At 41.6% G+C, this 15,987-nt stretch overlaps 2 protein-coding genes across 2 annotated transcripts; one reads left to right on the plus strand and one right to left on the minus strand.

Moving 5' to 3' along the window:
* Positions 1-4,956: 4,956 nt before the first annotated feature.
* On the minus strand, positions 4,957-5,895 carry LOC148046703 (olfactory receptor 6M1-like). The gene has a single exon (XM_087714900.1). The coding sequence runs from the start codon at positions 5,893-5,895 to the stop codon at positions 4,957-4,959; it is 939 nt and encodes a 312-aa protein (XP_087571026.1).
* Positions 5,896-14,403: 8,508 nt separating this feature from the next.
* On the plus strand, positions 14,404-15,380 carry LOC148046704 (olfactory receptor 6M1-like). Its single transcript, XM_087714901.1, has one exon. The coding sequence runs from the start codon at positions 14,439-14,441 to the stop codon at positions 15,378-15,380; it is 942 nt and encodes a 313-aa protein (XP_087571027.1). The 5' UTR covers positions 14,404-14,438.
* The last annotated feature ends 607 nt before the right edge of the window (positions 15,381-15,987 follow it).

A 15,987-nucleotide genomic window follows, 5' to 3' on the forward strand; every position in this document is an offset into this window, starting at 1 on the left:
GATATAGGAGGGTAGGATAAGAGAAAAAAGGATATGATGGGATGGGATGGGATAGGATGGGATGGGATGGAATAGAATGGAATGGAATGGAATAGGGAATAGAATAGGATACAGGATAGGGGATAGAATAAGAAAGGGGATAGGATGGGATAGGATAAGAGAGGAAAGGATATGATGGGATGGGACTGGATAGGATGGGATGGGATGGGTTGGGAAGGGATGGGATGGAATAGAATGGAATGGAATAGGGAATAGAATAGAATAGGATACAGGATAGGGAATAGGGGATAGAATAGAATAAGAAAGGGGATAGGATGGGATAGGATAAGAGAGGAAAGGATATGATGGAATGGGATGGGATGGAATAGAATGGAATGGAATAAGGAATAGGATAGGATAGGATAGGATAGCGTAGGATAGGGAATAGGGAACAGGGAATTGAAAAAGCACCTTTGGGACAACCATGACCGGGATGACTGAGAATCTCCATAGTTATTTAGTGAAAAGCAATGTTGTGTTGAACTATGAATGTGTATGATCTACCTGGAATGTCACAACATATGAAGGAAATATATCACATTTTCTCCTCTGGAGGCACAATGAACTGAAAATTATTGGTCTGTGTCTGGATGCAGGATCTGACATGTTTCCTCCCAGCTTCTATATTTGCATACCTCTAAATATCTAAGGTGGCTCAGTGGCTAAGACGCTGAGCTTGTCAATCGAAAGGTCGGCAGTTCAGTGGTTCGAATCCCTAGTGCCACATAATGGAGGGAGTTCCCATTACTTGTCCCAGTTTCTGCCAACCTAGCAGTTCAAAAGCATGTAAAAACACAAGTAGAAAAATAGGGACCACCTTTGGTGGGAAGGTAACAGTGTTCCATGCACCTTTGGTGTCTAGTTACGCCAGCCACATGACCATGGAGATGTCTTCGGACAGCGCTGGCTCTTTGGCTTTGAAATGAAGATGAGCACCGCCCCCTAGCGTCAGAAACAACTAGCACATATGTGTGAGGGGAACCTTTACCTTTACTAAATATCTATAACTATTTTTTACACTGTTTCTGTTCTATTATATTCCTTCTTTGCAAATATTTCTCATATAAGACTTAAATTACAATTGGGGAACAAATCAATTCATGTCAACTATTTTTTTCTTTTAAGTTTCTTAAAAGAAACTCAATTGATACTGCAACACAAAAGGATGATAAGGCAGTTTCACATTATGGGGGTTAAATTACAACAGTTTGTTTTGTGACCTTTCGAAGATACAACAGCACTGAAAAAGTGACTTATGGCCATTTTCCACACTTACGACCATTGCAGTGTCCCCATGTGATCAAAATTCAGATACTGGACAACTCTCATGTTTATGACCATTATAATGTCCTGAGACCAGTGGTGGGTTTCAGGAGGTATGCCTTGGTACAGGTGTCCCGGAGCCTCTCCGGAGCACTGGATACCGTTCCAGTACGGTGCTCCGGAGGGCCCGCCCGCCCGCCCAAGCTCCTTGCTGGTCTTTTAAGTCTTCAGAGCTACCGTGCATGTGCACGGCACGTATAGCGCCTGCGTGACACTCCGCTGAGTCCATGTGGACACCGCTGGGCCCGTTCCAACCGTACCAGTTGGAAAGGTACCTGGAACCCACCACTACCTGGAACCATACAATCACATTTGGAGACCTTCTGACAAGCAAAGGCAGTGTTGCATACTTAGACATATATTAGAAATTACTGTATTTTTTGGACTATAAGATGCACTGAAGTATAAGACGCACCAAGATTTTGAAAGGGAAAATTTTTTTAAAAAGTTTTTGCTGTTCTTGGCCCCTAGGAGCACTCTGCAGGCCTCCCAAATGCTCGGCACACCACCTTATTTTGTGAAAAATGGCATGCAGAGAGTTTGGGAGGCCTGCAAAGTGCTCTAGGGGGCCGGGGAGGGCAAAAACACAATGCATAGGGTCCGGGAAACAAAAAACAGGCCCACTTTTCACAGAGGGTTTAGGTGGCCTGCAGAGTGCTCCTGGGGGCCGGGGAAGGCAAAAATGAGCAAACAATGGCCCATTTTTCTCAAAAAATGGGGCATGCAGAGAGTTTGGAAGTCCTGCAGAGTTCTCCTGGGGGCTTGGGAGGGAAAAAAACAACCCTTTGTTTGTAAAAAACGGGCCTGTTTTCCCTCAGTTTTGCCCTCCCCAGCCCCCAGGAGCACTCTGCAGCCTCCCAAACTCTCTATGCGTCCATTTTTGTGAAAAACAGGATTCATGAGGCAGGATTTCAGGAGGCCAAAAAATGCTGTATTCAGTGTATAAGACACACCCAGATTCTCACCCTCTTTTTGGGAGGGAAAAGGGTGCATCTTATACTCCGGAAAATATGATAGATCACTAGTTACATTCCTCTAATAGAAAGGTAGAAAGTAAGAGCCAGGAAGAAGGAAAAATCAAGCAAGAGATGCTGAGATGTAAGAATAGAATAAAGCAGAGCAGAGCAGAGCAGAGCAGAGCAGGGCAGAGCAGAGCAGAACAGAACAGAACAGAATAGAATTCTTTATTGGCCAAATGTGATTAGACACACAAGGAATTTGTCTTTGGTTTACATACAACTTAATCTCTCAATGTACTATAGTGATAGATCATTATCACAGTCCTTGTAAAAATGCATTCACCATAAAACATTAGATGCAAACAGTCAAACGAGAATTCTAATCCCAATAGAGGAGAATTCCAGTGCTAATTCTCAGTCAAGATCAGGATTAGAAATAGAAAAAGAAAGGCAACAGTTTCACAATGTAGATTGTTTCCCAACTCTGAACTATCCATCATGACATTAAAAACATACTTTTGCAAAATTTAACTCTGATGTAATTGTGGCCATTGCCCATGTTGTTCCCTTAGGAGGAGCAGAGAAGTCCTTGCTCTTCTGGAATGTATTTTCGAGATTCCAGTCTAGACTAGCGATAGCCAAATCTGGCCTTAGGTTTTGCCTTAGTTTACCTTCCCAATGAGCAACTGAATTGGAAGATCATTTAAAAGCAGTTTATTATTGTACCCTGATAAAGTGGGCTCTCCCTATGAAAAGGAGAACCTTGAGACCAGTGGTGGGATTCAAATAATTTAACAACTGGTTCTCTGCCCTGATGACCAGCTGGGTAGGCATGGATCAGTGGTCTTGTGACTGGGTGGGCGTGGCCAACTCTATTTCACTCATGTCAATGGGCTCTTTGCTTTAGCTGTTAAAATGTAATAAGAGTTAACTGGAGAGGCAGTTTCTGTAAGCAGGGTAATAAAGATTAGGCTAGAAACAACACCAGAATGTTTCCTTCCTGCCTTCCTTACAGGATTAGCTCTTTAAAGTGGAAAAAACAAAATGAGATTTCTTCCAACAACCGATTCTCCAAACTGCTTAGAAAGTTAAGAACCGGTTCTCCCGAATAGGTCGAACTGGCTGAATCCCACCACTGCTTGAGACCCATCTTACATTCCTTTTTTATAGTTAACACAATATAGAAACACAACACAAAAATGAAAGAGGAAAATTGGTTGGTCAAGATAAGAGAAAACTGTTCCTCGCACAGTACATTAACCACAAAGCTTGTTTGAAGTTATATAACCAGATGCCAGTTGACCCTAAGAATCTTTTTTCTGATCAGGAGATAAGAATTCCTTCTGTAAATTATCATTTCGGTTTAGGAATGTGAAAAGCTGTCAAATCAATCCATAGAGCCATACAGTAAAGGTTTTCCTACATTCCAATCTGTAATGAGCCTGAACATAGAAAATAAGTCAAATTAAAATACAAAATAACTATGTTAACTAGCAGATTACAAAGTCCATGTCATGTACCCCTCGCTACAGCAGTAGATGATGGTTTTCTCATCCATATATTAATCAAATCCAAGTGTTAGGTAAGCTCCCCATTGGGAGAGCGAGTGCGTTCAGAGAAGCGTTGTGAGTGTTGTGTTGGAGAACACACAAACCAGCATTCAGAGACACTGCAGTTTAAATAGGCCTTTACTTTTGTGGCAATAGAGGTATCAGAGTCCATCAAACAGTCCAAGTCATACACAGATAAGTCAGTCAGTCATCAATGCCTTTCAGTTAAGGGATAATCCAAATAACATAGTCCATAATCATACAAACAGTCTGGTACTTACAATAGCTCACGGCACTTTCTAACAGCCAGCTTCCAAAACACTCAGATCAGATCAGCCCAGCATCTAACAAACAGAGAGCTAACAGTCATTCTGGCTCCCTCTTATGGCCGATTGAGGAACACAGCAACTAATCACATTTTACAGTATGATTCAAAGAAACAGGTATAACATTGCTATATGATTTATATATTGCAAACCCAACCATTAGATTATATTCCTAACATTCTCCCCTTCGGGTAGGACAATATATAAATCTTACAATCTTAATCCGTATTCCTCGCAACAACCTTTATGCTTTATAGTACCTTGGGCTTTGGTAAGGTGGTCTGCAATGTTATCTTCAGACATGCAGTACTCTAGCGTAATCAGTTTATTACTAACACTTTGCTTTACATTCAGATATCTTATATCAGTGTGTTTTGACCTAGTTCTTACAGCAAGATTGGATGCCATCTGAATTGCTGCTTGATTGTCTTCATAAACAACAATAGGCTCTCATATGTCAATTCCCATATCCAGTAGGAGTTGTTTGTAACAAACTACATCTGTACATAATAATGACAAACATGAGAACTCAGCCTCCATAGTCGATAGACTTAAATGTTTTTGTCTAATAGACCACCATCCAATTAGTGCTTTCCCCAGGAATACAACAAACCTTGATGTTGATTTCTGTGTAGATACATCTGTAGCAAAACTTGCACCAGCATATACAGTTTATATTCCTAACACCAAGTCTGTTCACATTGGTTTGAGATCAGCCAAGGTTGGCAAAACCCTTCCAACGATTCCTTCTCACAAAATTCATTTGGGTCTCTGCCAACAGTCTCGGAAGGCATCCTTGACTTTCTCGTTCCTTAGACTGTAAATAAATGGATTCAGTAATGGGGTAACCACAGCAGTAAGAACTGCCACAGCTTTCTGGGCATCTCGTGACCGACCCTCGCTGGGCAAAGAGTACATGAAGATGGCACTGCCGTAGAAGATGGAAGCAACTGTAAGATGAGAGGCACAGGTTGAAAAAGTCCTCCTACGACTACCACTGGTCTGCATCCTCAAGACAGTCACAATGATGTAGAGGTAAGAGACAACAGTTACGCACAAAGAGCTGAGTAACACCAGAGCAGAGAGGGTAGATTCCAGCGTCAGTAGAGTATCTACATCATTGCAAGAAAGCTTGACCAGTGGAGCATAATCACAGAAGAAATGATCGATAACCTTAGAGCTGCAGAAGGACAGTTGGCTCAGGAGAACAATGGGGCCAAAATTATTCAGGAAACTACCAACCCAGCATGCCAATATCAAATTCACACAGACCTGTCCATTCATGATGATGGTGTAGCGCAACGGATGGCAGATAGCAATGTAGCGGTCAAAGGCCATTACGGCAATCAGGATGATCTCACAGGTACCAAAGAAGAAGTAAGAGTAGCACTGAACAATGCAGCCCAAGAAGGAGATTGATTTGTTCCGAGAAACTAGATTGGTCATCATCTTCGGTGTGATTGTCAGAACGAAAACTACCTCCAGAAAGGAGAGGTTGCAGAGGAAGAAATACATGGGGGTTTGCAAGCGACGGTCGATGCCTACCAGTGTGATAATCGTGAGGTTCCCAGCCAAAGTGAAAACACACACAACCAGGAGCAATGAAAAAAGGAAGAGTTCCATGGGCCTTGGTAGTTGGAAGCCAACTAAGATGAACTCTCTCACTTCTGTTGTGATGTTTTGAGTCCTAGTTCCCATCGTGAATTTGCTGGTGGAGAAAAACAGAGAGAAGAAACAACCCACTGCAGATTGGTGCCATTAAATATGTCTGTCTGTCTGTATATCTATCTATCCATTTATCCATTTATCCATCCATCCATCCATCCATCCATCCATCCATCCATCCATCCATCCATCCATCCATCCATCTATCTATCTATCTATCTATCTATCTATCTATCTATCTATCTATCTATCTATATTCTATCATCTATCTATCTATCTATCTATCTATCTATCTATCTATCTATCTATCTATCTATCATCTAATATCTATCTATCTATCTATCTATCATCTAATATCTATCTATCTATCATCTAATATCTATCTATCTATCTATCTATCTATCTATCTATCTATCTATCTATCTATCTATCTATCTATCTATCTATCTATCTCTATCTCTATCTCTATCTCTATCTCTATCTCTATCTTACCTTCTTCTCTTGTCCCAAGTTCAAACTTGTAGACCTCTCATCAAAGAGTGCCAGACACAGCATTTTGAGGCCAAGTGACTGGGATCTACCCCATCAGGTTCCTTCTCATAGAAATGCACCAACATCAAAATGCCTTCTCCCAAGCAGCAGAAACCTGAGTACCGATAGTCACCTGTCCTTCAGAATGTGAGTCTGCAAAAGAAGACATTTTGGTTGGATCACAGCTTTTCAGTCACTGAATACATGTATGGGTTTCCCCCCCGCCCCCCATAAAACAAGAATTTGTTTTATTAAAGAAGGTGGCATTGCTGGTGTTATGTGACATTCACTCAAAGTATTCCTTTCTATATTTCATGGTCAAGAACTGTCTATAATATTACCACTCTAGCATGAATGCCTTTATAGAGATACTTCTTTTTATATAAAGTATATAAAGACCCATTATGTAAAACACCAAGAGCTTCTATACTGGAAATAGCAATAGCACTTAGACATATATAGCGCTTCACAGTGCTTTGCAGCCCTCTCTAAGTGGTTTACAGAGTCAGAATATTGCTCCCAACAATTTGAGCCCTCATTTTACCGACCTCTGAAGGATGGAAGGCTGAGTCAACCTTGAGCCAGTGAGATTCAAACTGTTGGCAGTGGGCAGAATTAGCCTGCAGAATTAGTCTGCAATGCTTCGCTGTAACTAATGTACACAGGAAGGAAAGAAGGAAGGAAGGAAATAGCAATAACACTTAGATTTATATACCACTTCACAGTGCTTTACAGCCCTCTCTAAGTGGTTTATGGAGTCAGAATATTACCCCCAACAATTTGAGCCCTCATTTTACCGACCTCGGAAGGATGGAAGGCTGAGTCAACCTTGAGCCTGGTAAGAACTGCCAAATTGCAGTCAACCGGCAGTCAGCAAAAGTAGCCTGCAGTACTGCATCCTAACCACTGTGCCACCATGAGGGGGGAGAGAGATATGTGTGTGTGTGTGTGTTTGTGTGTGTGTTTCTATGAATATAGTACAGGTTGTCCTCAGCTTACAACAATTCATATAGTTATCTTTCAAAGTTACAACGATGCTGAAAAAAGTAAGTTAGGACCATTTTTCACACTTACGACCTCTAAAGCAATCCCAGGATTTACATTCAGATGCTTGGCAACTGACTCACCTGACTAACCTCGGAAGGATGGAAGGCTGACTCAACCTTGAGCCAGTGAGATTCAAACTGTTGGCAGTGGGCAGAATTAGCCTGCAGAATTAGCCTGCAATGCTTCACTGTAACTAATGTACACAGGAAGGAAGGAAGGAAGGAAGGAAGGAAGGAAGGAAGGAAGGAAGGAAGGAAGGAAGGAAGGAAGGAAGGAAGGAAATAGCAATAGCACTTAGACTTATATACCACTTTACGGTGCTTTACAGCCCTCTCCAAGTGGTTGCAGAGTCAGCCTATTGCCCCAACAATCTGGGTCCCCATTTTACCCACCTCGGAAGGATGGAAGGCTGACTCAACCTTGAGTCTGGTGAGATTTGAGCTGCCAAATTGCAGGCAACCGGCAGGCAGTAGAAGTAGCCTGCAGTACTGCCCTCAAACCACTGTGCCACCTTGGCTCAAATAGATTCCTTGTGTCTAATCACACTTGGCTAAACAATGTATTCTCTAAGTAATACACATTCAACAAAATATGGAGAGCTCAAAAGCACACTAGAGGAAAATGGAGAGGTCCATGCAGGAACTCAATTGACTTACCACAGGTGGGGTTCAGTTCTTCTATTGGCACAAGTGAGACACATTGGCCATAAGAGACATTTCCTTCAGGTCAAGTACAGCTTGAAATAATAAGATGAAATCTCTTAGGTGACATTGATGTGAAATGTCCTGTAATCTCTTCTATCAATGGAGTTTTGCACCCTTCTCCTTTGAAGCTCCCAGTGTTGCTGATTGTCATACCTTCTTGACCAACAGGCAGAATGATACTTTCACCTAAAGGCTTTCTTCAGGATTTAGTGAAATCTGTGACTTCTGGAAGGAAGAACCCAACTGGTCCTCTGGAACTGAAATTCTACATGTAAAGATTAGTCCCAATCCAATCAATTTAACCATGAAAACATAATTGCTGAGGTTCTATGAATGACCCTCATCATCTGTGCTACTTCAAATGACATACTGGAAGGTACAGATTTCTCAATTATTATGGATAGTGAGGTTCTGCTTATAATATCATTGACCTGTAGGCTTAGAAGCCATTGATGACAAAGGTGAACTAGAACAGTTCCTTTCCCAGTTTAAGGTCCCCATATCTTATAACCTTTCTTATTACTATCGTCACGTGAAGTGTTAATACCACTCTATAATGCCTTGGTAAGACCACGTTTGGAATACTACATCCAGTTTTGATCACCATGATGTAAAAAAAGATGTTGAGACTCTAGAAAGAGTGCAGAAAAGAGCAACAAAGATGTTTAGACAACTGGAGGCTAAAATACATGAAGAACAGTTGTAGGAATTGGGTATGGGACTAGAGGAGACATGATAGCAGTGTTCCAATAACTCAGGGGTTGCCACAAAGGAGAGGGAGTCAAGCTATTCTCCAAAACACCTGAAGGCAGGACAAGAAGCAATGGGTGGAAACTGATCAAGGAGAGAAGCAACTAACGAGAAATATCTTGACAGTTAGAACAATGAATCAGTGGAACAACTTGCTTCCAGAAGTTGTGAATGCTCCAACACTGGAGGTTTTTAAGAAGAGATTGGACAACCATTTGTCAGAAATGGTATAGGGTTTCCTGCCTGAGCAGGGGGTTGGATTAGAAGACTTCCAAGGTCCTTTGCAAATCTGTTATTCTGTTAAGATAATACTTCCTATGGGTCATACCTGATATAGGTGATGGGAGGAAACGATCACCACGCTCATCTTAATTCTTGAGGGCTTCCTGTTGCTTCCACCAAATCTTGCATAGACAGCTAAACAATAAATGCTTTATCTGAATGCCTCACAAAAATCATTCTCATAAGGTGTATCTGAACTGGGAAAAACTAGTGGTCTGAAAAATGGAGATTCCTCTGGGACAATCATCAATGAGAGGTCTAGCTTGCATCTGGAAGAAGAATGGAAGTAGTGAATCCTATTTCCATCTCCACATCCCAAACTTTCAGCAGGAAGATCTCAATGGGTGGAAACTAGTGAAGGATAGAAGCAACTTAGAACTAAGGAGAAATTTCCTGACAGTTGGAACAATTAATTAATGGAACAACTTCCCTCCAGAAGTTGTGAATGCTCCAACACTGGAAATTTTTAAAATGTTGGATAACCATTTGTCTGAAGTGGTGTAGGGTTTCCTGCCTAAGTGGGGTGTTGGACTAGAAGACCTACAAGATCCCTTCCAACTATGTTATTCTAAGAAACATGGCCACTTCCAATCCAATCTTCTTTAGACTGGCATTCTGCCTAAACATAGAATATGCTCGTATTTTCCTCCATCCTTTGACACTTTCTCCCAAAATGAACTCAGCAGATGATTAACTCCTAGGCAGCAGCAATATCCCTCTTGACAATCAACTAAATAAATTAGCATTTAAAAAGTATAAGTTGAGATTCCTCTTTGGAGAGATTTGCTAATGGGTTCCCCAGAGGGTACAGTTTGTAAATAAATTTATTCATTCTGGTGGCATCAAAACTTTAATGATATTAGGCTGTTTTTCCTACTTGCAGTGCATATTGTAGAAAGTTAGAAAGTTAGCAGCCACTTCTCATTCCCAACTCTAGGGGGCGGTGCTCATCAGCCAGCGCTGTCTGAAGACGTCTCCATGGATATGTGGCCAGCAGGACTCAATGCCAAAGGTACATGGAATGCTGTTACGCTCCCACCAAAGGTGGTCCCTACTTTTCTACTTGCATTTTTACATCCTTTTGAACTGCTAGGTTGGCAGAAGCTGGGACAAGTAACCGGAGCTTCCTCCTTTATGTGGCGCTAGAGATTCGAAACACCAAACTACCAAACTCTTTGATGACAAGCTCAACATCTTAGTCACTGAGCCACCATGTCCCTTACCCCTCTCCTAGGTGAATGAAATATTTTCAGGAATATTAAAAAGACAATATATTATATTTCCCTAAAGGAGGAATGGAGAAACATGTTTTTTGTGGCAGAAAGAACCCCCACTTTCCTTAACAGCCCACAGCAGATGTCAGCACTTAGGAGATAAAGAGAGAGATCTATTCATAGGCAAAGCAAATATTGCAGGAGGGAATCCATTCAAAGCAGAATCATCTTCTTCTTCTGCCATATGCATCATCGGATGTTGGCCATCATGTTGCCAATCCTATTTTTTCAATAGATGCACAAAAAAGTGCTGTTGAGTTTTGTCCAAACCAATGCCTTAGATTTTGAAGCCATGATGTTCTTCTTCTGCCTGGACCTCATTTGCATTCAATCTTTCCTTGGAGGGTTAAATGAAGTATATGCCATATTTTTCAAAACATGATATCTTGAAATTCCATGCAGCCAAGTCTGAACAAAGGCAGAGTGATAGGATTGGCCCCTTCACTCAAGATCCAAAGCAGGACAAAGCCATTAAGCCATAATAGGAATTGCCCAACATCCTTTCATCCTTTCAGAATACAAGCCTGTCTGTAGCATACAAGGAAAACCAGTACAAAATGTTCTATAGATGGCATCTACTGCCCACAAGACTAGCAAAAATATCATCAAGTTTATCCCCAAAGCAGATAGAACATACTACCTGTCAACGTTCCAAGTATCATGTAGAATTAAATCAGAGTCCAAGGCTTAATGATCCTTAAAGTTCCAATTTAATAAAGCAGACATCTTAGCACATCTGTGTTAATCTCAATTCTGGAAATGACATCAGAATTCCACCCAGTTAAAAGTTCATGATCTTGTCCCCACATCCACAATCCATCACATGGTCCAATCTTCTTCTTCCACGCTACACCCAGCTGCTTCTGGTCAGGTGTAAAAGTGCAGAGACAAAAGATGACCTTGGCTTCTAGAAAAGAATGAAAACAATACATCCCACAATCCTACTCCTGTCTATTTCCCCTTCCCATCAACTATACTAATGAAACAGCATAATGAAATAAGAGAAAGTGTGGCAGGCCAAAATTCTTAAAGGAATATAATTGCAGACCTGACACTACCACATATGGTGGACATGTGAGGTGGCCAAAAAATACTGGGTAAAAATGTAAAACTGGCTGGAAACCACTACAGGAAAGCAAATAGATTGGAAACCTGAGACATTCTTACTAGGCATAATGATGACAAAATACAACAAAGAGACGTTATATTTAATCTTACATATTATCATGGCAGCTAGAATAGCATTCGTGCCGAGATGGAAGAATAAAACAATCCCAAATGTGGATGAGATAATACGAAAGATTCTAGAGTTTGCTGAGATGGACAAGCTAACCAATGAAATCCAAGGAAAGGAAGAGACGGAGTATTGTTTAATATGAGAAAAATGGCACAGGTGGTTGGAGGATAGAAAGAGAAATTTGCGATGATAGTCCAAGAAAGATAAGAGTTACAAATCTAGGGAAAATGTCATACTAGTAGAAGAAGAATAAAGTCTGTGCAATGTAAATTATCAAACATAGATGGATAGGTAAAAGAGAATGAAATGGGAGGGTTAAAAATGTGAAACTGAATAGAAATATACTGAGAGAGAAAACAGTGTATGTAAAGATGTACCAGTTGTAACGCCCCTTACAGACCTCTTAGAATGGGGTGAGGTGAAAAGTAGCCAGTCTAAGGTTAAAGTTTTGGGGATTTGGGGAAGAAACCTCAGTCAAGTAATGCATTTCAGGCATTGATCACTCTGTTGCTGAAGTTGTATTTTCTGCAATCGAGTTTGAAGCGGTTTACCTTAAGTTTGTATCTATTGTGTGCTTGTGTGTTGTTGCGGTTGAAGCTGAGGTAGCCATTGACAGGTAGGACATTGTAGCAGATAATTGTATGTACTACACTTAGGTCAGACCAAAGGCAGCATTGTTGTAAGTTGTGTAGGCCCCAAATTTCAAGTCTGGTGGCATAAGGTCTTCTGTTGAGAGCAGAGGAGTACAGGACTCTTCTCGTGAAATGTCTCTGGACTCACTCAATTGCAGTGACATGCAGTCCGGGGAGGCAGTGGAGGCAGAGCCTCACCACTGTCATCATGAAAAGAAAAAAAATGTGAAAGGAAAAAGGCAAGAGCTGAGGTCAGGCTGAGCTAGTTGCTGCCAGAGTCACCGTGGAGGACTCTGCTTAACTGTTTAAAAAAGCCTCTAAAAATGTGCCCTCTACGATGTGCCTCATCTAGTCTGGTGTTTTATGATCGCTCGAGCAGAGTTAAGCAAGGGTTAAAAGCCTAAAACTTCCTGATGTAGGTGAGGCAAGTTGTTTTCCTGCCTCCCCCTGTAGAGGGCGCTTTTTAGAGGCTTTCTTAAACAGTTAAGCAGAGTCATCCATGGTGACTCTGGCAGCAACTAGACCTCAGCTTTTTCCTTTTACATTTTTTTTCTTTTCATGATGGCAGGCAAGAGCAGAGTTGAAATCCTCTCTGAAACAGCTGGAAAAGGTACGTGTGGGGTGGAGGGAGGGGGAGGAATTCAAACTTCATACTCCTGGTGCGAGGCTTTGGGAAAAGGCTGGAGGGAAGTGCTCTCCCTCCCCAAGTGTAGTTTGATTGCAGGTAGAGCCACGTTGTCTTTTCAAACCTGTAATCAGTGAAGCTGGGCTGGATCCTTCCGGGGCTGGGGGAAAGTGTGTGTGTTCCAGTATGGCTCTTTGACTATCTTCCTGCCTCCTCCTGTGGTCTCCCTGACTCCCTCCAATCCAACTTTGTGTGTGTGTGTGTGTGTGTGTGTGTGTGTGTTTGTGTGTGTGTGTGTGTGTGTGCTTGTTTGAAAGAGAGTTTGTTTGAGTGAGAGAGGGAAGGGGATAGGAGAGATAGTCCAATCCAACATGTGTGTGTGTTTGTATGTGTGTGTGTGTGTTTGAGAGTGGGGGAGGGAGGGAGAGAGGGAGGGAGGAAGGAGGGGAAGGGAGAAGAAAAAGAAAAAGAAAGAAGGAAACTTATTTTGCAAAGGAGAAAAACAAATGCTGTTGCTTTAAATCGGAACTGAGCATGCCTGGCTGTGGAATTCTGGGAGTTGAAGTCCACAAGTCTAAAAAAATTTGAAACCCACCACTGTGTTAGTGCCTCACCAGCCATAAACCTCACCGCATGTTACTGCTCAATTGTATTAACGTCTGATATGCAGTGCAGATTCCAGACAGGTGAGCTGTATTCGAGAATTGGTCTAACAAAAGTTGTGTATCCTCTAGTTAGCACTACAGTATTACCAGAGAAGAAGCTACGCAAGGTTAGGTTCTATTCCTAAAGGATGCAATTAAAATGACATTCAGACAATCCTTGGTTATATGAATATAAACCAAGCCTCAGCTTTCTTTCTGTAAGCACAATCAAGCCAATGAAGTCAACGGAAGCAAAACGAATCTACAAGCAAGAAGGAAAGATGTTGGTCTCATTTTCTTCATGTTCTTGAGATTTTACTGAGAAGATCATCAAAATAAAGGTGGCTGCAAATGAGAATGCAAATCATAAATATGAATGAAGTCTATCAACAGTTTTGCCTAGGTAAATAACTAAAAACAAACAACAGTGCATCATTTGAGCAGTGTGTAAAATCGGTATATATTCTGCTGGGATGTTGCATTTCAAACCCATGATATGTAGGAATCCTTGGTATTGAAAAATAAGGACAATTACATATGAAAAGAAAGAAAGCATCAACAATGTGGATTTCTTAAGGAAATAGTTTTTTGTGGAGTAAAACATGAGTGGGGATTATACGATGTTTTTTTTTAAACCGTATAATTTACTGAATGTGTGACCCTATGGAAAATATATCAAGCCACAAGTCAAATGCAACAGAGAAATAGATGTCCTTCGTATTCTAAATGTGGACAATTAGAAGCTTATACACTGAAACAATCCGGACTTCTGACAATCTGTTCTGAAGTTTCGGGATGTGTTGACATTGCAGGAATTCATGCTACAAGGGCCTTCAGGCTCACGTTGGTGATGGAACTGCGCTCTCCCAACATCACAGTGGTGACTGAGTTCATCTTAGTTGGCTTCCAACTTTCCAAGACCTTAGAGTGCTTCTTGTTTTGGGTGTTCCTGATGGTTTTTCTGCTCACCTTAACTGGGAACTTCGCCATCATCGCCCTGGTAAGCATGGACCGACGCCTCCAGAGCCCCATGTACTTCTTCCTCTGCAACTTGTCTCTTCTGGAGACCCTCTTCGTCTTGACCATCTGCCCGAAGATGCTCGTAAGCCTGATTTCTCTGAACAAAACTATTTCTTTTGGGGGATGTATTGCCCAATGCTATTTCTACTTCTCATTGGGTACCTGTGAGTGCGTTCTTATTGCTGTGATGGCCATTGATCGCTATGTTGCTATCTGCTACCCTCTCCACTATACCATCATCATGAACAAACGTCTTTGTGTCATGTTGGCCCTGGGCTGCTGGACTGGGGGATTTCTTCTCCTTCTCGTTCCAGTGCCCTTCCTTCTCCATCTGTCCTTCTGTGCCTCTAATCTCGTTGATCATTTTTTCTGTGACTATGCCCCAATTATAAAGCTTTCTTGCAGCAAGAGTGTGCCTTTCCTGCTGGACTTTGAGACAGCTCTGTCCTTAGTGGTGATGCTCACCTCCTTATCTATCAACGGGGTCTCCTATGCCTATATTATTTCCACCGTCCTACGGATGCACTCAAAAGGCCAGAGAAAGACCTTTTCCACCTGTGCTTCCCACTTGACAGTAGCTAGTGTTTTCTATGGCAGCTCTATCTTCATGTACTCCTTACCCACCAAAGGACATTCGCGGGGTGTGCAAAAATCCACTGCACTTCTCACTGCGGTTATAACTCCATTATTGAATCCTTTTATTTACACCCTGAGAAACCAGAAGGTCAAGGAGGTCTTAAAAGACTGTCTGATGAACTCATTTCCACACTGAGAAGAAGAGCACCAATTCCTCTGATCTGCATTCAGGAAATTGAAAATGGATTGCATGTGCAAATGATGCTTGAAGTTAGATTTGCATTGTAGGTACGGCCATTTGTCTGCCTTTTTATGGACTTAGACATTAATATATTTAATTTATATGCTACCCTGATTCTGACATTCAGAACGACCTAACAAAAATTAATGAGTTCATTAAATTGGCATGGATTTCATTTCAAGATGACAGGTTTCGGATTCCATATGAAAGTGTCATCCTAAACACACTTAGTGTCAAGCCTGCATTTATATTCCTTTTAAAATTTTGGCCTGCCACACTTTCTCTTATTTCATTATGCAGTTTCTTTAGTATAGTTGATGGGAGTGTGGAATAGACAGGAGTGAGATTGTGGAATGTATTGTTTTTCATTCTTTACTAGAAGCCAAGGTCATCCTTTGTCTCCGCACCAGTACACCTGACCGGAAGAAGCTGGGTGTGGATGCAAGCGTGGAAGAAGAAGATTGGACCATGTGATGGATTGTGGGTGTGGGGACAAGATCATGAACTTTTAACTGGGTGGAATTCTGATGTCATTTCCAGTATTGGGAATAACACAGATGTG

Source organism: Thamnophis sirtalis, unplaced genomic scaffold (assembly GCF_051295495.1).
Source record: "Thamnophis sirtalis isolate CommonGarterSnake01/CBP01778 unplaced genomic scaffold, rThaSir2_p1.2 scaffold_4, whole genome shotgun sequence".
Taxonomy (NCBI): domain Eukaryota; kingdom Metazoa; phylum Chordata; class Lepidosauria; order Squamata; family Natricidae; genus Thamnophis; species Thamnophis sirtalis.